The following is a 23,030-nucleotide window of genomic DNA, read 5'->3' as shown; positions in this document are numbered from 1 at the left end:
GCAGTTAAGCGTTTCACCATGAAATCCAGAGACGGTGACATCATCCCGTCAAATACATATATGCTTACATTTGCCCTGTCGGCCCTTCCTAAGTCTGTTAAAGCTGGTTATCTAAACATTGGTGTGGAGGTGTATGTCCCCAATCCACTCCGATGTTTCAAGTGCCAAAAATTTGGACATGGATCAAAATCTTGTAATCACTCTGTAGTCTGTCAGCGCTGTGGTGACGACCATGACAGCACTGGATGTACAGCTGACATTAAATGTGCAAACTGTAACGGCAAACATCTGGCTTCATCTAAATTATGTCCAGTGTGGCAAAAGCAATCAAAAATCATAAAATTCAAACATGAACAAAATATCTCGTTTTACGAGGCTAAGAAGGTTATTGACAGTCAGTCCCCGTCTACTCCACTTACCAGAACCTACTCTGCTGCTGCTGCTGCTGCTACTATCTCTGCTCCTCCAACGGTATCGATTTCTGTTCAAACAGAATTGACTTGGATCAAATCAGATACACCTATCAGCATAACTTCTGTGATTACGTCAAATTCATCCTCGAGTCAAACTGAAACTTTGTCTGTTTACCCTGATGCTGTTGCATCAGCTACTAAAGAACCAGAGGCTACTGTTGAACCAGCAACAACTGGATCTGCCGATGTTACTCTGACCAGAAAAGAAAGGAAAAAACTAAATAAAAAACAGACAAACAGGAACTCCTCTTCTTCAGAGATAGTTGTCCATAACTCCTTTGATGCTCTTGACATGGATGTCACCCCATCGTCACAGAGCAGTAGTAGGAGTCCTTCCTCCACACGTGTACGTGAGCGTTCACCGATTGAGCCACCATGACTCAATCTCCTAACATAATTCAGTGGAATTGCAGAGGACTTAGGAATAATTTTAATGAAGTCCAATTATTAGCACAAGACTATAAACCATCAGCTTTTAGTTTACAAGAGACCTATCTTAAGCATACTGATAAATTTGAATTGCGTCAGTACAATTCTTATCATTCTTTTTCACCTCCAGGTGATAAAGCCACTGGCGGTGCTTCCATTTTGGTGAGGCAGGGCATCATCCACAGTCCTGTTCATCTCAAATGTAACCTTCAGGCTGTTGCTGTCCGTCTTACTCTACAAGTAACTTTCACACTTTGTTCCCTATATATTTCTCCATCCTCAAATTTGCAGCAGTCTGAACTTCAGGATTTATTTGACCAACTACCTAAGCCCTGTATCATCATGGGTGATCTTAATGGGCATAACCCTCTATGGGGAAGTTCCAATATAAATAATAAAGGGAAAATCCTTGAAGATTTTATTGCTAACAATAATCTATGCATCCTCAACGACGGCTCGAACACATATTTACATCCTGCAACAGGTACGTACACTGCATTAGATCTGTCAATCACAGATTCTAACTTATATAATGAATTTGAATGGTCAGTCCATGATGACCTTTGTGGAAGTGATCATTTTCCGACAGTAATTACAGCTATAAACCCCACTGATGATCCACCTATAACAAGATGGAATTTTTCTAAGGCAAATTGGCCGTTATTTCAGAACATATGTACTGACAAATTGCAACACGACCTTTTTATGGATGTTCCTGACCCGATTCAGTTATTTTCCGATCAACTGATAGGTATAGCTGATGAAACTATTCCTAAGTCCTCTGAGAACCCACATATTCGTAAACCATGGTTTACTTATGAATGCAAACAAGCTAGGAAGCGTAGGAAGAAGGCTGAGAAATACTTTCGACGCCATCCTACTGTTCATAATTTGAATAATGTAAGAATTAATTATGCCAAGGCTCGACGAACTTTTAAACTCATTAAACGACAGACCTGGAAGGATTATGTTTCCAAACTAAATTCTCGCACGCCTATGTCAAAGGTGTGGAACATGATCCAAAAAATCAAAGGCAAAGGTTCCAAATCAAGTATTCATCATCTCAAAGATGATAATAATTTATTGACAGAAAAATCAGATATTGCAAACAAACTGGGAGAAACTTTAGCCAAACATTCTTCTTCGTCAAATTATAATCCAAAGTTTCAGAAGTATCAACAACAACAAGAAAGGAAAAAAGTCAATTTTATTTCTGACAATGGCGAAGATTATAACGAAGTATTTTCACTACATGAGCTACACACTGCTTTAGCACAAGCTCATGATACTGCAACTGGTGCTGATGATATCCATTATCAGCTTCTAAAACACTTGCCTGAATCTTGTCTCACAACACTATTGAATATTTTCGATGATATTTGGACAACAGGACATTTTCCTCCTTCGTGGAGACATGCCATCGTTGTACCCATACCAAAGCCTGGCAGGGATCATACAGATCCATCCAATTACCGACCTATTTCATTAACTAGCTGTGTTTGTAAAACCATGGAGCGCATGGTGAATAATCGCTTAGTTTGGTTTTTAGAAACCAACAATTTACTCAGTGATATCCAGTGCGGATTTCGTAAAAACCGAAGTACAATTGATCATTTGGTTCGTTTAGAATCATTTGTTAAAAATGCTTTTATAAACAAACAACATGCTGTATCTATCTTTTTCGATCTTGAAAAAGCTTATGATACCACTTGGAAGCATGGTATTTTAAAAGATTTACATGACTTTGGTTTAAGAGGCCGCTTGCCTCAATTTGTATCACAGTTTTTAACTGACAGACAATTTCAAGTTCGTGTTGGATCAACCCTGTCTGATCATTATAATCAGGATCAGGGGGTTCCACAGGGCAGTATTTTGTCTGTCACATTGTTTAGCATCAAAATAAATAGTTTATCTAAAGTATTAAATGACTCAATAGATGGGTCATTGTTTGTGGATGATTTTAATATTTCATGTCGTGGTAAAAATATGCATACCATTGAAAGACAGTTACAGTTGTGTCTAAATAAAATTCATAAATGGTGTCTTGAGAATGGATTTAGGTTTTCACAGACCAAAACAAATTGTATACATTTCTGTCGGAAATATAAACCCCATAAAGATCCAGAAATCTCTTTAGATGGCACTCCAATTAAGGTTGTTAAAGAAGCCAAATTTTTGGGATTAATTTTCGACCACCATTTGACGTTTCTACCACATATCAAATATTTAAAGACTAAATGCCTGAAGGCCCTAGATCTGTTAAAAGTCGTCTCGAATTCTAAGTGGGGAGGGGATCAGACAACCCTCCTTCACCTTTATAGATCATTAATCCGCTCTAAATTAGACTACGGCTCCATTGTGTATGCTGGAGCTTGCAAGAGTAATTTAAAAAAGCTAGATTCAATCCACCACCAAGGACTCAGACTGTGTCTTGGTGCTTTTAGAACTTCTCCTGTTGACAGTCTCTATGTCGAGGCTGATGAACCTTCTTTGAAACAACGCCGTGTTAAATTGTCTCTTCAATATATCACTAAATTACACTCTAATCCTTCTAATCCTGCTTATGACTCCGTTTTTCAACCCCTATATGAAGAGCTGTTTCAGAAAAAACCAAAGCTGATTCCACCACTTGGAATTCGGATGAAATCACATATTATTGCTGCAAATATAGATCTAGATATTATCTCACCATATCGTCTCTTGTCTACTCCTCCCTGGCAGCTGGTGAGGCCAGAAGTAGACGTTTCTCTAACCCGTTTTATTAAATCTGACACAAATCAACTTATCTATCAACAGGAATATGTACAATTAAGAAATAAATATGACACCCACCGTTCAATCTTTACTGATGGATCCAAGGACGGTGGCAAGGTGGCATGTGCCACTGTCATTGGATTAAACCATATCTCATCTAGAATACCAGACACTAGCTCTATTTTCACTGCTGAGGCCAATGCTATTCTTACAGCCTTAAAATATATTCAACGAAAGTCTGCATATAAACAATTTATCATCTTTTCTGATTCTTTGTCTTGTCTTCAGGCACTGAAAAAAGTCTCTTCTAATCATCCAATTATTTTAGATATTTTAGAACTTTATAATAATCTTTCCACTGGCCAATACGACATCGTCTTTTGTTGGTTGCCCAGTCATGTGGGCATAAAAGGCAACACAATGGCTGATGCTGCAGCAAAAGCAGCACTCAACAAATCTGTGACACCACTTCTTATCCCTTACAGTGATTATAAGCCTGTTATTAAATGTTACATCAGGGATCTCATGCAGAAGAAGTGGGACACCCAAGTAGGTATCAATAAATTACATGAAATTAAACCATCTATCGGTTACACCTACTTGGGCTGTCAGTCCAGATTTGAAGAGGTCATTATACGACGATGTCGTATTGGCCACTCACGATATACCCACGAATATTTATTGAAAGGTGAGGATCCTCCATTTTGCATCCCTTGTGATGAAAGAATCACGGTCAAGCATGTCCTGCTTGACTGCATTGATTTTTCCATCACAAGGGATAAATATTTCAAAATTACATCCATAAAGGATCTTTTTAATCAAATCAGTGCTCATTTAATCATCGGTTTTTTAAAAGAAATTGAATTAATAGAAAAATTTTGATTATAATATGTGTAGTATAAGGTAAATAAATTTTAATTTGGTGGAATGAAATCATAACTGAGATTGTTGGTGGCTGTATCTTCACAGGGGGTTGAAGTATCGTAAAATAATTGTCCCCCTGGGAAGGTACGTAAGTCCAGTATCATTCAAGGTATCATTTCCTTTCTCTGTGATTTTAATCGTAGTATTCTTGTTGATTTTAACTCTTTGGCTAATCTGTCTGATAATCGCCAGTGGCCAGAGGGATGGTGTAAATCCTGCTGGGGTACCATGTAGGTAGCAGAAGTACCGTAAGTCCCCATGGTCCCTAGTGTGGTGGCCTAACTTTGGTTGCTGGCGATCTACAGCCCGTTTTTATATTGTATTGTTTGAATTGTATCTGATTATTTTATTGCTCTAAAACTAGTTTTAAAATTATAATCTGTGATATATTGCTGGTTGTTGTACTGTCCTTCGATGACAGCTTTTAATATATAATATCAATGCCTAACTTGTTCAAGTCACGATATGGCTGAAATACTGCCGATGTGACTTTAAATATTAACTCACTCACTCACTCACTATTGGAGGAAGTATCTCCAACTTTCCAAATTTCTTCCGCTTGCCAAACTGATGACTCAACACCTGAACCATCACAAGATATAGCCCAAGGTGATGTACATCTCACAAAAACAGAGAAAAAAAAGTTGAAGAAAAAGACGAAGGCACTTCAGCATCTGGCTGTGCCCTCCTCTTCTGTAACGACTGTTCCGGTTCAAAATCATTTTGAACCATTGACCATGGAGGTCTCTCCTTCCCTCCCAGACCATGGGAATGGCCCCTCCACAAGTCCACGTTCCCCAGTTGAACCTCCATGAACAGAGATCCTAATCTTATACAATGGAATTGCAGAGGACTTAGGACCAATTTTAATGAATTGCAATTATTAGTACAAGACTTTCAGCCGTCGACATTCTGTCTGCAAGAGACATATCTCAAGCCAACAGATAAGTTTGACATGCGTAAATACATTTCGCATCATTCATTTTCTCCTCCCTCTGTTAAGGCTACTGGGGGATGTTCTATTCTGGTGAGGCAGGATGTGATCCACAATCCTGTTCCTCTGAATGTCAATCTACAGGCTGTTGCAGTTCGACTCACACTGCACGTTGTTTTTACTTTGTGCTCATTGTATATTCCACCCTCTTCAGCTCTTCAGCGATCTGACCTACAATCGTTATATGACCAGCTCCCAAAACCCTGTATCATCATGGGCGACCTGAATGGTCATAATCCTCTATGGGAAAGTGATAGCACAAATTCTAAGGGTAAAGTCATTGAAGATTTTATCACTGATAATAATCTTTGTATATTTAATGATGGCACAAAAACTTACTTACATCCTGCTAGTGGTTCTTATTCTGTTTTGGATCTTTCAATCTCAGATTCAAATCTGTTACCCGAATTTACATGGTCAGTCCACGATGACATGTGTGGGAGTGACCATTTCCCTTCTATTCTTACTGCCAACAACCCAGCTGATGAGCCACCTTCAACGAGATGGAATTTTTCAAAGGCAAATTGGCCTTTATTCAAATCATTATGTGAGGAAATATTGACAACTGATATTTTAATAAATGTCCCTGATCCCATTCAGGTGTTTTCTGATAAACTCCATGAAATTGCTGACGACGCTATTCCTAAGTCCTCTGTAATACCACACATTCGTAAACCATGGTTTGATACAGATTGTAAAAAGGCCAGAAAGATTAGGAAGAAGGCGGAAAGGTATTTCCGTCGACATCCTACGGTACATAATCTTAATAATGTTAAAATAACAATCGCCAAGGCACGGCGTACATTTAAACAAACAAAACGCCAATCATGGAGAAGATATGTATCAAAAATCAATTCCCGAACTCCGATTTCAAAGGTGTGGAACATGATACAAAAAATCAAAGGTAAAGGTTCAAAGTCTGCTGTTCATCATCTTGAAGATGGAGATAGATTACTGACTGATAAGAATGACATTGCAAATAAACTGGGCGAAACTTTGGCCAAACACTCTTCATCATCTAATTACGTACCTAAATTTCAAAAATACAAACAACAACAAGAAAAGAAAAGTATTAATTTTAGTTCCGACAATGGTGAAGATTATAACGAAATATTTTCAATTCATGAGCTAAATACTGCACTTGGACAGGCCCATGATACTGCAACGGGTGCTGATAACATCCATTATCAACTTCTTAAACATTTGCCTGAATCATGTTTAGAAGTTCTGCTTTGTATCTTTGATGAAATATGGACTTCAGGGAATTTTCCATCTTCTTGGCATAATGCCATTGTCATACCTATACCAAAGCCTGGCCGGGATCATTCAGATCCTTCAAATTATCGACCTATCTCATTAACAAGCTGTGTCTGTAAAACCATGGAACGTATTGTAAACAATAGATTGGTTTGGTACTTGGAAACCAACAATTTAATCACTAACATTCAATGTGGTTTCCGAAAGAACCGAAGTACAATAGATCATTTAGTCCGTTTGGATTCATTTATCAAAAATGCCATTGCAAATAAGCAGCATGCGGTATCAATCTTTTTTGACCTAGAAAAAGCATATGATACCACATGGAAACATGGTATTTTGAATGATTTACATGACTTTGGTTTGAGAGGCCGTTTGCCTCAATTTGTATCAAAGTTTTTAACTGACAGGCAATTCCAAGTCCGCGTGGGCTCAACCCTGTCTGATCATTATAATCAGGATCAGGGTGTCCCACAGGGCAGTATATTGTCTGTCACTTTGTTTAGTATTAAGATTAACAGTTTAGCAACTGTATTAAATGACTCGATTGATGGGTCATTATTTGTTGACGATTTTAACATTTCGTGTCGTGGCAAAAATATGCGCACTATTGAAAGACAATTGCAGCTTTGCTTAAATAAAATTCAGAATTGGTGTGAAAAAAATGGCTTCAAATTTTCAAAATCCAAGACAAATTGTATTCATTTTTGTCGAAGTTATAAACCTCATAAAGATCCTGAATTGTTTCTTGACTATACTCCAATCAAGGTTGTTGAGGAGGCCAAATTTTTGGGAATTGTTTTTGACCATCATTTGACCTATTTGCCTCATATTAAGTATCTGAAGAATAAATGCCTGAAGGCCTTAGATTTACTGAAAGTCGTATCAAATTCTAAGTGGGGAGGGGATCAGACAACCCTCCTCCACTTATATAGATCTCTTATTCGCTCCAAATTAGATTATGGCTCGATTGTATATGGTGGAGCCTGTAAGAGTAATCTCGAAAAATTAGATACAGTCCACCATCAAGGCCTGAGACTCTGTCTTGGCGCCTTCAGGACGTCTCCTATTGATAGCCTTTATGTCGAAGCTGATGAGCCTTCTCTTCACCAGCGACGTATTAAATTGTCTCTTCAGTATATTGCAAAACTACGTTCAAATCTATCAAATCCTGCTTATGATACAGTTTTTCATCCACAATATGAAGAACTGTTTCAGAAGAAACCCAAACATATTCCACCTCTTGGGATTCGGATGAAATCCCATATTACTGCTGCCAGGATAGAACTTGATATCGTATCTCCACACAGACTTTTATCATCTCCTCCATGGCAATTGGTTCGACCGACAGTGGATCTAACGCTTGCTAATAACAAAAAATCAGAAACTAATGACTTACACTATCAACAGGATTACATTCAGTTGAGGAGCAATTATGATTCTCACCGTTCTATTTTCACTGACGGATCCAAGGACGGTGGCAATGTTTCTAGTGCCACTGTCATTGGATCTAAAACTATCTCTTCCCGATTACCCGACAATAGCTCTATATTCACAGCCGAATCTAAGGCAATACTCACAGCTTTGGAATACATTCAACAGCAGTTCATACACAAACAATTTATAATATTTTCTGATTCACTGTCTTGTCTTCAGGCGATTAAAAACATGTCTTCGGGTCATCCATTTATCTTGGATATATTAGAAATGTACAATGACCTTGCCACTGGCCAATACGACATTGTCTTCTGTTGGTTGCCCAGCCATGTCGGCATTGTGGGTAACACAATGGCTGATGCTGCTGCAAAGGCAGCACTCAACAAATCTGTGACCCCACTTCTTATTCCATACAGTGATATTAAACCTGTTATTAGATGTTACATCAGGGACCTTATGCAAAAGAAGTGGGACACCCAAGTGGGTGTAAATAAGCTACATGCCATAAAACAAACCATCGGTTACACTTACTTGGGTTGTCAGTCCAGATTTGAAGAGGTCATTCTGCGACGATGTCGTATTGGCCATTCTCGTTATACGCACGAATATTTGTTAAAAGCTGAAGATCCTCCATTCTGTATCCCTTGTGATGAGAGAATCACCGTGAAGCATGTTTTGCTTGATTGTGTCGATTTCTCTCTCACAAGGGATAAATATTATCATTCATCTTCATTGAAGGATCTTTTTAATAATGTCAGTACTCATTTAATTCTTGAATTTTTAAGAGAAATAGAACTACTAGATAAATTTTGATAGATGATATACATTTTAAATAAGTTAAATATTAACATCAACTGAGATTGTTGATGGTGGTGCCACTCGGGTGGTTAAAGTAGCGTAAAAATATTGTCCTCCTGCTAGTGCCACGTAAATCCATTCTCGATCAAGGTAAGTAATATTGACTTGCGTTTTAGAACTTTGATTGTATTGTCAATTTGTTTTGTGTTTTTTTAATATTGGCTAGCATACGGTACACCCACTGGTAACCAAAGTGATGGCATAAATCCTGCTGGGGAGTCATGCAGGAAGCATAGGTACTGTAAGTCCCCATGATCTCCAGTAAGGTGGTCTAACTTTGGTTATTGGTGGTCTATAGCCTTGTTTTAATTGATAGGACTTAATCTCTTATTACTATATGTTTTTAAAGGAAATTATGATCTAGTTTGTTTTATTAAAAAACTGTGATATAACTTACTATTTTACTGTCCTTTGTTGGCAGATATTTTAGATTAAATACCTAGTTCACATCGCTATATGGCTGGAATATTGCCGATGCGATGTAAAATTTAACTCACTCACTCACTCACTCATCTGTGACGTCACTTCCGTTGATGATGTCATATGTGACGTCACTTCCGGTGTCATACCAAGTTCTTGTGGTATGTGTCTTCCATTCTCGTATCACAATGACGTAATTTACCGTTATTCCCTTTTGGATAGTGATATTAACGTATCCTGACGTTAGACCGGTAGGTTGTCTCCTATGACGTCACTTCCGGTGAAGCAATCATATTTGGCTACCGTATATCACTTAATCCTACGATCTATGATTTCAGTGTTGCCTGCTCTGAGCTTCGCATAGTTAGAAAGGTCAACTTACCCTGAGTTCATGAGGTACTCCTGAAATCTTCACACACACACACACACGCACACACGCACGCACACACGCACGCACACACACACACTTTTGGCCCCTTGGACCGGGAGGGGAACAAGGTTACTTGGCGGCGACTATCACCTGGGCTGCCACCAGTGGTCCCAGAGTGTTTAGTACATCCAGATCGGTCTGTATGTCTCGCAAGTAAAAGTTTGAGAAAGTGTTGTGGGACTTCCACTGGCAACTGGCCACGCCTTGTTCAATGGATACTGTGTTCCATGTGGCTAGACTTGTGGCGAGGGCTCTGATTTCATGAGGCCTGTAGTCCCCAAATCGGAGTGGAGACTTGTGCCAGTTTATAACTATCTGTGATAACTGATTTTAGCCATCCCGCTACAGTGCCCTTAGTGATGTCCTTTTCTGAGGAGTGAGTGAGTGAGTTTGGTTTTACGCCGCTTTTAGCAATATTCCAGCAATATCACGGCGGCCTTTTCTGATGAGGGCTTGCAAGAGATAAATAGTCATTTTCTCTGCTTCCTGTGGGGTTGAGTTGCTGTAATGAAATATATCAAGGCTCTTATGGGACAAAGTAATCTGTCCGGGAAGCCCACACTTTTACTCAAGGCTGGAATTTTATATTGTCTGTGTCGAGAGGGCCAAAGGTTGACGACTGGTTTTGGGCAATAAATTCTGGGAGCGATCCGAACGACACTGATTTCCATTCCTGGGTATGGGATACAGTTGAGATGTCAATAGCGTGTAGTTCTGACACGCGAGCCGCCGTAGCCATGGCTAAGAGAAAGGCAGTTTTCTTGGAAACTACTGTTAATGATGCACTACTCATGGGTTCATATGGTGCTTTCATTAATGCTGATAATAATACAAACAGATCCCATTTAGGGAAAGTACGAGGTACTTTGATGTCTTCCAGAGCAAAGGACTTCATTAGCCGATTTAGTACAGGGTGTGTACCTATAGATAGGTCATCGTGTTGTAATAGCGATGCTAAGGCTGACCTATATCCTTCGATAGTGCCGTGTCGTAATTTCTTGTGGTTCCTGAGACAGAGCAAGAATTCAGCCACTATAGGTATCGTAATCTTTCCGTCTAACTGCTTTCCCATTCTGCACTCGACGAACTTGTCCCATCAGTTATTGTATAGAGCAGATGAAGCTGGTCTCCATGATCTAGCCACTCTTTGTGCAGCTGATTTAGAATATCCGGCGGCTTGCATTTTATTCGAGATAACTTCCAAGCGTGAAGATGGAGGTTGTCGAGGCGGCCGTAAAATATGTCCGTCTTTGGTTGTCTCAATAGGTCGTGACGTACTGGGAGTTTCAAAGGTGATTGATTGAGTATGGGTTTACGCCGCTTTTAGCAATATTCCAGCAATATCACGGCGGGGGACACCAGAAATGGGCTTCACACATTGTACCCATGTCGGGAATCGAACCCGGGTCTTCGGCGTGACGAGCGAACGCTTTAACCACTAGCCTACCCCACCGCCCCTCAGAGGTAATTCTATCAGTAGTTGTAGTAATCTCGGAAACCAAGTCCTGTTCGACCATGCCTGGGCTATGAGGATAATGACGCAGTCTGTTTCCTCTATTTTCTTCAGTACTTTGTCTAGGAGAGCCCAAGGGGGAAATGCGTATGCGAACATCCCCTCCCATTCCATGGAGAGCGCATCGACCTGGAGTGCTAGTGGATCTGGTACTGGGCTGACGTAGACTGGTACTTTGTTGTTGAGACTTGTGGCGAAAAGATCTTGGTTCGGAGTATCCCATTGTTGGGTTATCCACTTGAACACCTCGGGATGTAGTGACCATTCCGTGGGTACTATCTTGTTCTGCCGGGATAGATAATCTGCTAGGATGTTTAGCTTGCCCGGTATGTGTCTTGCTTAGATCTTGCAATTTACTGATTCTACCAAGGCATATAAACGTGTAACCTCCTTCAGTAAAGGTAGGGACCTTGTGCCTCCTAGGTGCTGAATGTAAGCGACCAGGGTCGAGTTGTCTGTGGCGATTTTTACTAACGAATGGTGTAGTCGATCTAGCCATGCTGTTAATGCTAGATAAATCGCTCTCATTTCTAGACAATTGATGTGTAATTCTTTCTCTTGGGAGGACCATTTTCCCTGAATGGTAACATCGTCCATATGGCACCCCAACCTTCTCCTGACGCATCTGTGTAGAGTTGATATAGAGGGGTGGGGTAATAGAGTGGGATGCCTGGCATGACATTTTGACGATTTAGCCACCAATGGAGTTCTGATATTTGATCTTGTGGAGGATGGATTAATGCTTCCAGCTCTAGGTTTTTGTTGGTGTTCACCCAAATCTGTAGAGGTCGTAACTGTAGTCAGCCTCTGTAGGTTAGATCTTGGATAGATGTGAGCGAGCCTAGACATGACATCCACCAGCATCTTGACTTGATGGGTTGATCGAGAGCGATTGTTATCATGTGTTCTACTCTTGCATATCTGTCCTCTGGGGGTGCTACTATGCCCTTGTTGAGTATAAATCTTGCATCTATATAGGTGATGTCTTGAGTGGGTACTAGCTCTGATTTTTGAGGATGAACCAGGAATCCTAGTTGAGTGAGAAGTTGGATGATACACACTGTGTTTAAACTGATTTGCGATTTGTCCTGATCGTCTTTGTATCCGTGAAGTCTTATGAGCTTTAGATGTGCAAACCCGATGATGGGATTGGTGATCGTGGTGAATAACCATTGGGCGATGGATATGCCGAATGGAAGTACTCTGAATTGGTATCACTGACCGTTGACAGCAAAGCGTAGGTACCGCCAATGACTTTGATGGATAGATACGTGAAGATACGCGTCTTGGAGATCTATACTCCATCTGAAACTTGGGTGGTATTTCCAGATATTCTTTGTTCGGGACTTTCAGGTCTATGATAAGTCGCATCTCTGTAGTATTTTTCTTTGGTACCAGGAATACTGGGGAGTAGAATCCGAGAGTGGTGCCTGATTCTTCTAGGGTGCTGATAGCTCCTTTTGCAAAAAAAATTTCTAAGGCCACTTCGGCTGCAATCAATTTCGGTCCTGATAGGTGGTATCTGGGTCCAGTAGGATGGATGACTAGCCTTGGTCTTTTTAAGAAGTGAAGTTTGTAGCCTCTTCTTACAACTTGGAGTAACCATGAGTCGTCTGTGATTGCCTTCCAGTTTTCTGCGTACTTCATAAGACGGCCTCCTACTGTACCCGGAGAAGGATGAATGCTGAACTTGGGTAGTCTTGGGTCGATGTCTGTGAGACCGGCTAGCTCGACTGGATCTAAAGAGGTCATGTCTTTGATCTTCCGTAAATCTAAATCGTTGTCAATTGGGCAGGTGATGTCGATAGGGTCTGGACGTGTCTGTAGATTCTTGGTTGAGTCATCTCCGGAGGGAGCCCCTTCTGCGACTGCTTCTTCCTTTGTTAACACCTCTTTGTGAAGTGGGATGAACCTCTTTGAAGTTCCTGTACCTGGGTTGATATGAACTGTACTTCTGCGTAGAGGGACGAAAAGAATCCCGGCTAGACTGGACACGTCGACGTCTAGGATTCTGTTGGTGATGAATCTCTGTAGGCCGTCTATGCAAACTGGAGGCTAACGATATGATGGATTCTTGAAATTTCTGACTGGTAGAAGAGGCAATGGCTTCCTTCACTGATTCCAATCTACCGTTGAACATCTTAGGTGAAGTAATAGACTGTGCCATCAATGAGTTCTTTAACGGTTCTCGTATAGCATGATTAATTTGATGTATTAAGTGTTTTCTTTGCATGTTCAGAAACTGCGCTGACATCCAGACCTGTGAAGTTTGTAGTTCCTACTGCATCCTCAGTATGTGGTCCAATGTGTATGAAACGAGCCTCGTGATGTGACATCTCAAAGGGAGCGTCTAATGTAGATCATTGGTCTGGTTGTACGAGGGTAAAAAGTGGCGAATGCCCGCTGCTAACCAGTTAATGTAAGAACTGACATTAATCATCTGTTTGTTGATTTTGTCTAAGTACTTGATTTTGGACATTTCTGTGCGCATCATGGGGTTAGGTTGTTTAACCCACTCATGGTATTCATCATCAATGCTAATCTGTTCTGCAAAGGAATCATCATGAATTTTGTACGGATATTTGTTGTACGTAGACCTCAATTTAGAGCTAGCGCCCGTAGTAAAATTTCAAAGAATTTTCTGTTTTCTTGATAACGTCGTCCATATAGGATGGACGGGGAAGGGTATGGTGTTCTACAGTCTCCCTGCCAGGCTCCTCATACCCTGCACGTAAACAAGGGTTTAGAAGTCTTATCCTTTTCTGGTTTTAATGACGGCATAAGCTCATAAAGTTCAGCAACGATGTCTTTAAGAGGATAATGGTTAGGTCTGAATTCATCATCAAAAGCTGTGTCCCCATAGCTTGAAATGTCAGTAAGACCTAAAGACCCACAACCCCTATTCTGATTGCCCTGGGGGTGAGACGAATGGCTGGGGGTTGCGTGATCCCGACTGCCGGATCTACCATAAGCTGAGTGGGAGTCACGTGTTTTATAAGTGGAGGAAGGTGACGTAATCCTTGCCTCGCTTTCTCTGTCCCTTGATCTGGATTTTGATACCGTATGGGAAGGCGAACGTCTAGGTTTTCTATGCTGATATGCACGGTCTATGTCAGATCTTTTGTCATGGGAGCTAGAGGGAGATTGATGTTTTTCTCTATGCATTGTCCGTGATTCACGGTGTGCCCTATGATGTTCATGGTAGGATAATGTCTGATACTCTCTGTCTCTATGAATGACTCTCCTATTGTCCTCAGAATCTGATTTAGCGTAGCCTTGTGTATTTCTGCTGTATGAGGGTGTGCTGTCATAAACAGCTTTCGATCTTTGTCTAAATTCATTATCATTATCTTGTCCTGAACTCATTTAAGTTAAAGGGGTAGAGGGGGAGCGTCGTTTTTACAACGATCGGCCATGCCTAACGCCGCCGGATGTAAGTTAGGGAGATCTTCGAACTCGGTAAAATACATCTGCTCCTTAACTTTGGGTGAGTGGGATGAGGCACGAGGTCTTCTAACCTCATCCTCTTGTGACACTCTCTTGTCACCCACGTGATCAAAAACCTCCGATGGCTTAATCACTTTCCTCTTAATAGAAGTAGAAGCTCTAGTACACCTTTTATAGTCCCGATTATTGGCCCATGCCTTGGAGAGCTTTTCATTTTTTTCTTTTGATAGAGGCTCGCAGTAGGTGCATCTAGACTTCTGTGTGCAGCTGCTTTTCTGGCAAGCAAGACATCTGGGGTGAGGGTCACCAGGGACTTGGTGTTGGCCACAGCCCGAACAGACGGGTGTCTGTTTCTGAGCTGAGGATCTCATCCCACAACACTTCCCATAAACTAATTACTTATGAGATCGTCCGATCTTTTTATACCCCCGTTCTAGTAGAACTGTTCACTGCTTGCAGACTGTGATTCTTGAAGATCAATGTGCTATGTAGTGTGGAACCCAATCACGTGTACAAATTTTTTGTCCTTGTTGTCATCAGGACACACAGGATTAGAAGTGACTGGATACCCGTCTGGCGCATGCGCGGTAGCGCCCATGGCAAGTGATAGGGTTTTCCTCACAACTATGGATATGGTGGCAGTGTAGTGGACGTCTGTTGAAAATTTATACAAAAAATTATAGTGTGGTTTTCAGCATAAACAGGAATTTATGGCAATGATGTGATAGAGGTGTAGTATTTTGCAAGAATTATAAATCTTGAAAATATAGCCCCCACTCAGCTTTTGTCTTCTCCACCATGGCAGTTAGTGAAACCAGAGGGTGCACGTAATGCCCATGTGGGTCATCGCCAAAAGGTGTCCATGGCTGGCAATATCTGTCCACGGGTTGGCTGTTCCATAACAGAAACGCCTGTGTGGCCCGTGTGGGACCGAGTTATTTACATGGGCATTACGTGCACCCTCTTAGCTGCCTAGACTGTAGACCCGTTAAGATTCCGGGGTTAAATAGGTCTTCAGCAACCCATGCTTGCTGTAAAAGGTGACTATGGTTGTCGTAAAAGGCGACAAACGGGATCAGGTGGTCAGGCTCACGGACTTGGTTGATGCATGTAATCGATCCCAATTGCGTGGATCGATGCTCATGATATTAATCACTGAATTGTCTGGTCCAGACTCGATTATTTACAGACCGCCGTCATATAGCTTGAATATTGTTGAGTGTGGCGTTAATCAACAAACCAACCAACCAAAGCCTCAACTGTAACCGTTTAGATGACCAGAATACAACGGCCTCCCCTGTCCTTCTGATTATGAACCCGAAGTTTAGGAAGAATTTCAGGAAGTTGAAACTTCTCCACCGTACCTTGATTAAAAACATGAAAAGATTTGGAAAATATCTGCTGACACCGAGTTGGCAGTGCACATGCTTTGCAAATCCTGCAATGACTGAAATCTGCATGACAGTTTAGGAAACGGATTTCGATTTCATTGCGCGATTTTGATTTGACTATACATAGACTCGTTAGTCCAGCCAAAATGTAACTACATAATACCAGCCTAGTTCGGCAAGGGTGGAAACTGGACTTTTATATTCAGTTTACACTCTTGCCTCGGGAAGATGGTTGTTACCCTGCCTGGCGCTCGCTGATTTTTACTTATTGTAAGAGGCGACTTGTGGCATTGGGTGACCTGGCTCGCTGACTTGGTTGAAGCATCATTGATCTGATTTTTTACAGACTGACCTCATAACTGATGATGTGACTTTTCCGTCAAACTTCCGGCCAAGAGAACAAGGAAAACTGAACACAAATACATACAAGTCTGTCAGAAAGATAATTTTAATGAACACAATAAATAGTCGACAATGGTTCATATACAGAGACGCGACAGTTTTATGATAAACCCAAGATGACAATCATTCATGAAATTTCAGGATTCAAACCTTTATGTCATCTCTAACACATCATCATGAGAATAACAAATATGCACAAACAATCAGAACACTAGAGCTTTATCAAAAGAATGAAAAAGGAAACACTATTCAATAATAGGACCCGAGAAATAAATTTTAAGAGTTATCTCCCATTTTCAATATTGCAGAAATAACGAATATTAACAAATTGAAATGACTTGAGATCAGTGCAAAAATGGCGTAACATGCCAATCTAATTTGGGATTAGCAGCTTTGCAAACAATGAAATAAGTTAAATACAGTCATGACAAATGGTCCCTTCCTGGGTGCTCAAGCAAGACAAATTATAAATTTCTTCTCCATGCCACAATATTCACCAAAGGGAGATAATTCTTCAATATCCAACCACAAAATGTACACTCTGTATTTTATACACTCTGCAGACTGCACAAATCACAAAACCACCTAGATAAATCCAAGCTGAAATCTCTCATGAAACAACTAAACATTTACACCAAGTTGCCATGGCAACCTCATGACAATCTCTGTACATCCATGAAACCGGTTTAGTGATCAAACTGCACATTTGATCAAATCAAAGGTCATCATGTACACAATGTCTTTTATGGTACATAAACTGATGAAATCTTTACTAAACAACAAAGTTTTAAAATTTGAAGACAGCAAATTTACAGTGTTTCACTACCACATGTAAATTCGCCTTCACATATCAATCATTGTTCACAAACCCTAAAAAAAAAAGAACTTTAGAAACCAAATTTACATGGAGTTATTAAACAAACATTCCCTCACAATGCATACACACAAAATTTGGGACAATCTTTAAGAACTGTATATATATTCATTCTTTTTTACTCAATATCAGTTCATCTTAATCTGTGTACTGTGTGAAGATCATTTCTTAAAGACTGTCCAACCCATCTATACACATTCCAGGCCTCAAGTCTTGGCCAAAACTCCCTTACAAGTCGGCATGAAAATCAAAGATGGCTGACAAGTACAAAAACGATAGGACAGCACAGGTGCACAATGAAGTATATAGGTTTAACAACAGCATCTAATATTATGCTCTACAAACTTGCTAAACCTGGGTGCATCATAGGCAACAGAAAACACAGAGGAAAATTACTACCAAAAATATACAACCTTCCAAAAAACAAACTTCAGTTGTATCAAAAACATGAAATATAATGTATGAAACAATAACTGTAGCGGATACAATTGTCACATGGTGTAGTTCCAGTAAAAATGTATAAAGTTATTTCTCTGAAATATATATATCAAATCCCTACCGCATACAAAGCTCGTACTCAGTTCGATGTTGTTTGTTGGTATACCCGGAGTTAGCTCCCTTGTAAATGATGTTTTAAGTCACTGTAGAGTGTATGTATGGAGAGTCTGTGATAATGAATTCATTGAGGAGCATTACTGACATTTTTTTTACAAACTGACGATATACTTTTCGTATTTTGTAAAATAAATGTATGATTCATAATGAGCGTGTGAATAATGTTAACTCCAGCGTCAGCCATTTTGCAACAAGATTTGGTTTTTAACTACAAAATGGTTTGATGTTCTATTGAAACTATTTGCAAGATGGCATTGCTGACAATGTTGTTTTTTTTCAAGCACACACATTCAATTCTGAGCATTGATATAAACAAATCTCAAAATGCATATGGACAAAATGCAAACAATTACCACAGCAGCAAATGATTTTGTTCGTTTCTCTCTGATATGCTTATATACGTTACAACTTTCACTACTTCTGAGCAAATGCTATACGTGGACTGAAAACAGCAAAACAAAAATCAATGTACTGATTAATGACCCCTTGATTTGAAGGATGGAATAATCTCCTCTCTGATCTGGACTGTACCATTTTCAGCTGGAGGTAATTCGTATGTTAAACATGGCACATTGCAAGTGACTTCAGATGGTTGGCACTTGACAGCAGATGGTAACTTGTTGTCCCGAGGTAGAAAACAGTTCAAGCTGTTGATAGAATAACAATGCATAGTCAGGTCTCGGAATAACTAACATACCTCAGAAGAGAAAATTCAACAACTTTCAGTCCTACACTACCAATAAATAGTCCACAACTTTCTGACGGTTAAAGTGCACCCACACAAGGCAGGAAAGCCACCTACCAATGAATAATGACCTAATAAGGTAATTCATGACAATACTTTTCCAAAATAAATAACACGTTGCTAGTAGTGCATCAAAATATTGATCCTGATCTCCAATTTGCACGCGATAACCTCCACAATCTGCATTCAACGTTGCTCCTAACATGGGTTTCCTTCTTCACAAACCTTAACAATGAAAATCCTGCCTTCTAGACTTCTGCCATTTCAAACAGCGTGTATATGTGTGAAAATAACATTGTTGTAAACGTCTCCTGTGGCAGTGAGTTCTCAAGGGGCACTTTTGGCAACAGAGTATTCTTGTGATGGTATCAACAATGACGGAGGGATGAGATGATCTGGTGTCATTTATTACTGGGAAGCTCAATATGAAGGGTTACATGCAAGATTTGGTGTCTCATACTTGACCAAACAGGCTTCTATGTTTGTGTAAATTCTGATGGTAATGATGTAAGACATGGTGTCACAGAGAAATTTGAGATCGGGTGTCATGTAATACACAAGAGAACACCTGCCTTAGAAAGGACACCTGGTGTCTTACAAGGTGAAGTCACAGACGTGTGTGACACAGGGTGTTGAACACCTACATTCAGACAAGCTGTGGTGTCTAGACTAAGGTGTCCAACACCTGCTTCTGTAGAGGGGCTGATCCAAAATGGACGCCAAGATCCTGTCACATGACCTCAGACAGATGGCCTCGACACCACACAGCTGGGGGGGGGTTACTGGATTCAGACAAAACTGGACATTTAAACTCCCACTGTGTCTCAAGTTCCAATTCGAAAACCTGACTGACAAAAGCCCAGTAAAGAATGTGACAGATTATATATTTTGTTACACAATGGGCTACAGAACATGAAGATACATGACTGTGCTTTTACTTCAGACAGCATTGTTCTCATAGCTTACAATATTTCCTCAATACAATATTTCGCAAGACTGTTTTAAAGTCTTGAAGATGACATGACATATGACTTAATTATTCCTCAAGTTTTACACAGAAGAAATGCTTTCGTTCTACAGAGTAAATGTCCAATCCATCTACAAGACATTAATTGTAAAAACAGCTTCAGATTCTTCTTCTTCTGTAGGTCAGCTTTGGTAACAGTGAAATAATCAATGTATCGCCATATTGCACGACAGTCACCATGAATCACTAGTATATAATAATACACGGACTACATTTGAAACCTGAGTTCAACTTTTCAGCTATTTTTGATATTTTCCACTAATGTGCAGTTTATAGGTGTTTGGCACTAAATCGTCTACACTCCTACAAAGGTAAATTACAGTATAGATTCTAGGTATTAATAAACATAAATATCAAATAAAATGATTGTGTATACTTAGAACAAACATTAAAAGATGTAACTGCAAAAATCACAAAATTTCAACACAAAAATTAGTCAAGTAAAGAGTACTTCAAGATGTAATTTCTAACATTTCCAATGAAAATAAATCTCTCCATGATATGAGATAATGACATGGGATTTCAATCATCAGGCTTAAGACGAAAAGAAATATTGAATTTTTCCCCCATTCACACTTTCCTTCTCACAGAAACTATGAAGATCATATCACAATTATATATTCTTCTGAAATAGCAATCAATACACGTTTATGTATATATGAACAAGCAATATTTTGCGGAAATATATTAGCCACTGAAAAAATCAGCATATTAGAATCTGGTCAAAGGGGAGAGAACTCTATAAATAGTTCTCTTCATGGCCACTAGGGGGTCATCTCACATATTCAACACACATACATCCACCATTTTATAAATCTATAATAAAGTCCAACTAATATTAATCCCAAACTGTACAAACTCCACACTGCAATTGAACACTACAGTGAACAAAGTCTGCCACGTTGGGAAACTACACAAGAGCCCCCTAGTGCTTGAGAAAGGGAGATAACAGTTGATGCAGGAAGTGACCCATTGCCACTTGTGTTCACTTTCAAGAGAAACACTAGTCAAGTGTACAAGAAGACATTGACAGAAGCTGTGACTCCAGCTCATTGATGATACCCCTGAATCGTCTTGAAGAACACCAGACAAATCCAGAGAAAGGTTGGAGCTGGCACTTGTACAGGCAAGGTTACTTCTCAGTTAAACAATCTTCTCCTCTTACCAGAAGTGTGACTCTACTATCGCAGAATGATCTTGATTCACAGATTCAGTGTGTCTCTACCATCGCCGAACGATCTTGATTCACAGATGCAGTGTGTCTCTACTATCGCAGAATGATCTTGATTCACAGATTCAGTGTGTCTCTACCATCGCCAAACGATCTTGATTCACAGATGCTGTGTGTCTCTACTGATGTAGAATGATCTTGATTCACAGATGCAGTGTGTTTCTACTATCGCCGAACGATCTTGATTCACAGATGCTGTGTGTCTCTACTAATGTAGAATGATCTTGATTCACAGATGCAGTGTGAATCTGCTATTGTAGAATGATCTTGATGCACAGATGCTGTGTGAATCTGCTATTGTAGAATGATCTTGATTCACAGATGCAGTGTGAATCTGCTAATGTAGAATGATCTTGATGTACAGATACATTGATTGGAAGAAAAAAGTGACTTCCAGGTTAATTAGGAGTAATGTCTTCGACTAGCTGAAACCATTCCCAGCAATGTCTTTCTTAGCTTCTACTTTGTCCTGTCTCACTGACTGACACCCGGGATGCTCAGATCTAAAGCTTCCTATAGTATATGTATCATTGTCAAGTTATAGAAGTGCATGTATACATGATTCTATTCTATATTCTACCAATGTACCGCCAGATGAGAACTGATGTGTAACAAGTTCTACAGTCTCCCTAGATGAACTAGGCAACATTTTCAGCTAAGCTGGAACACTTAAACTCTTATAATGGGCGATGCATACAGAGAAAACAGAAGTCTTCACATCTGAACCTTCTACAGAAATGCCCAATGAACATAACCATGCAGATATAGAGGGCACATGTTATTGCAGTATTATATTCGTTCTTCATTTTGAATCTCTGTAGAAATGCTTTTCCCCTCTCATCTTCATACATGTGTATCTTAGCTTGGGCTGTCTGTAGACAAGCTTTTCCTTCAGAACAGTTCTTCAGATTATGAATGGTCGACGTGGAATTACAAAAAGTCTCCAGACTCAAACCATTAATATTAATGCATGTCAAATATCAGCAATATTATCCCATGGGATCCCCTGCAGAAACACTGTTCTTCTACGTCTCCGTGTGATTCAGGTTGTCAAGTTGAGAAGAATTCTTGCCGGTCTCTCCACAGAACTGAGATAGAAATGAAAGTTATTGGAATCCAGTAGGCTGGGCAGTGGCTGGTTGGAGCAGATTTGCATAGATGACACTTTGATCCCCTGGGTTTGGCTGTGATGTTGTCGTACACGGCTGCTGCCTAGTGTTGGGCGTGTTCAGCTGGACACCAGAGATAACGATGGTGTTGGAGGGGCCTGCATAGTAGAACAGACAGGGTTAATAACAATATAGGACACTCAATTTATCAGCAATATTCCAGCGATACTAGAGCCTTTGACTTCATCAATCAGGGCCTAAGTGCATTTGAGCAGTTGTTAATTGGAAAATGTGCTGTATAAATTCTTAATTTAAATATTTAATTTTATTTATATGGTGAACTGTAGATAATCAAGCATGAACCAGACAATCAAGAGTGGGTGAGTGAGTGAGCGACTGAGTTGGATTTAACGCTGCATTGAACAGTATTCCTGTTATATCACAGCGTGTCAGTTTGATGTGGGAGGAAAGCCCGAAGTCATGCAGGTCTCAGACGTTTACCACTTTGGTGAAACCAACGAGCAAGGGTATGATGCTGACAAACCTAGAAACATAATCGGGGTGGACCCAATGGTCGTAAATTACTTGCATGCCCAAGGGACCTGTGAAGATCCGGGGTAGAATAGGTCTTCAGCAACCCATGCTTGCCCTAAAAGGGGACTATGGTTGTCGTACGAGGGGACTAACGGGATCGAGTTGT

At 40.1% G+C, this 23,030-nt stretch overlaps 1 protein-coding gene across 5 annotated transcripts in view; it reads right to left on the bottom strand.

Annotated features, from left to right (window-relative positions):
- Positions 1 to 16,761: 16,761 nt before the first annotated feature.
- Positions 16,762 to 23,030, bottom strand: part of LOC124151396 (histone demethylase UTY-like) — a 138,570-nt gene continuing 132,301 nt past the window's right edge. For all 5 annotated transcript variants that reach the window (XM_048391415.1, XM_048391417.1, XM_048391416.1 and 2 more), the window contains one exon: positions 16,762 to 22,488. In XM_048391415.1, coding sequence (XP_048247372.1) covers positions 22,450 to 22,488 — 39 coding nt within the window. In that variant the 3' untranslated portion in view covers positions 16,762 to 22,449. The remainder of the gene's footprint in view (positions 22,489 to 23,030) is intronic.

The sequence above is a fragment of the Haliotis rufescens genome, unplaced genomic scaffold, assembly GCF_023055435.1.
Source record: "Haliotis rufescens isolate VD_foot unplaced genomic scaffold, xgHalRufe1.0.p SCAF_9, whole genome shotgun sequence".
NCBI classification, from domain to species: domain Eukaryota; kingdom Metazoa; phylum Mollusca; class Gastropoda; order Lepetellida; family Haliotidae; genus Haliotis; species Haliotis rufescens.
This window is presented reverse-complemented; position numbering and strand designations above follow the sequence as displayed.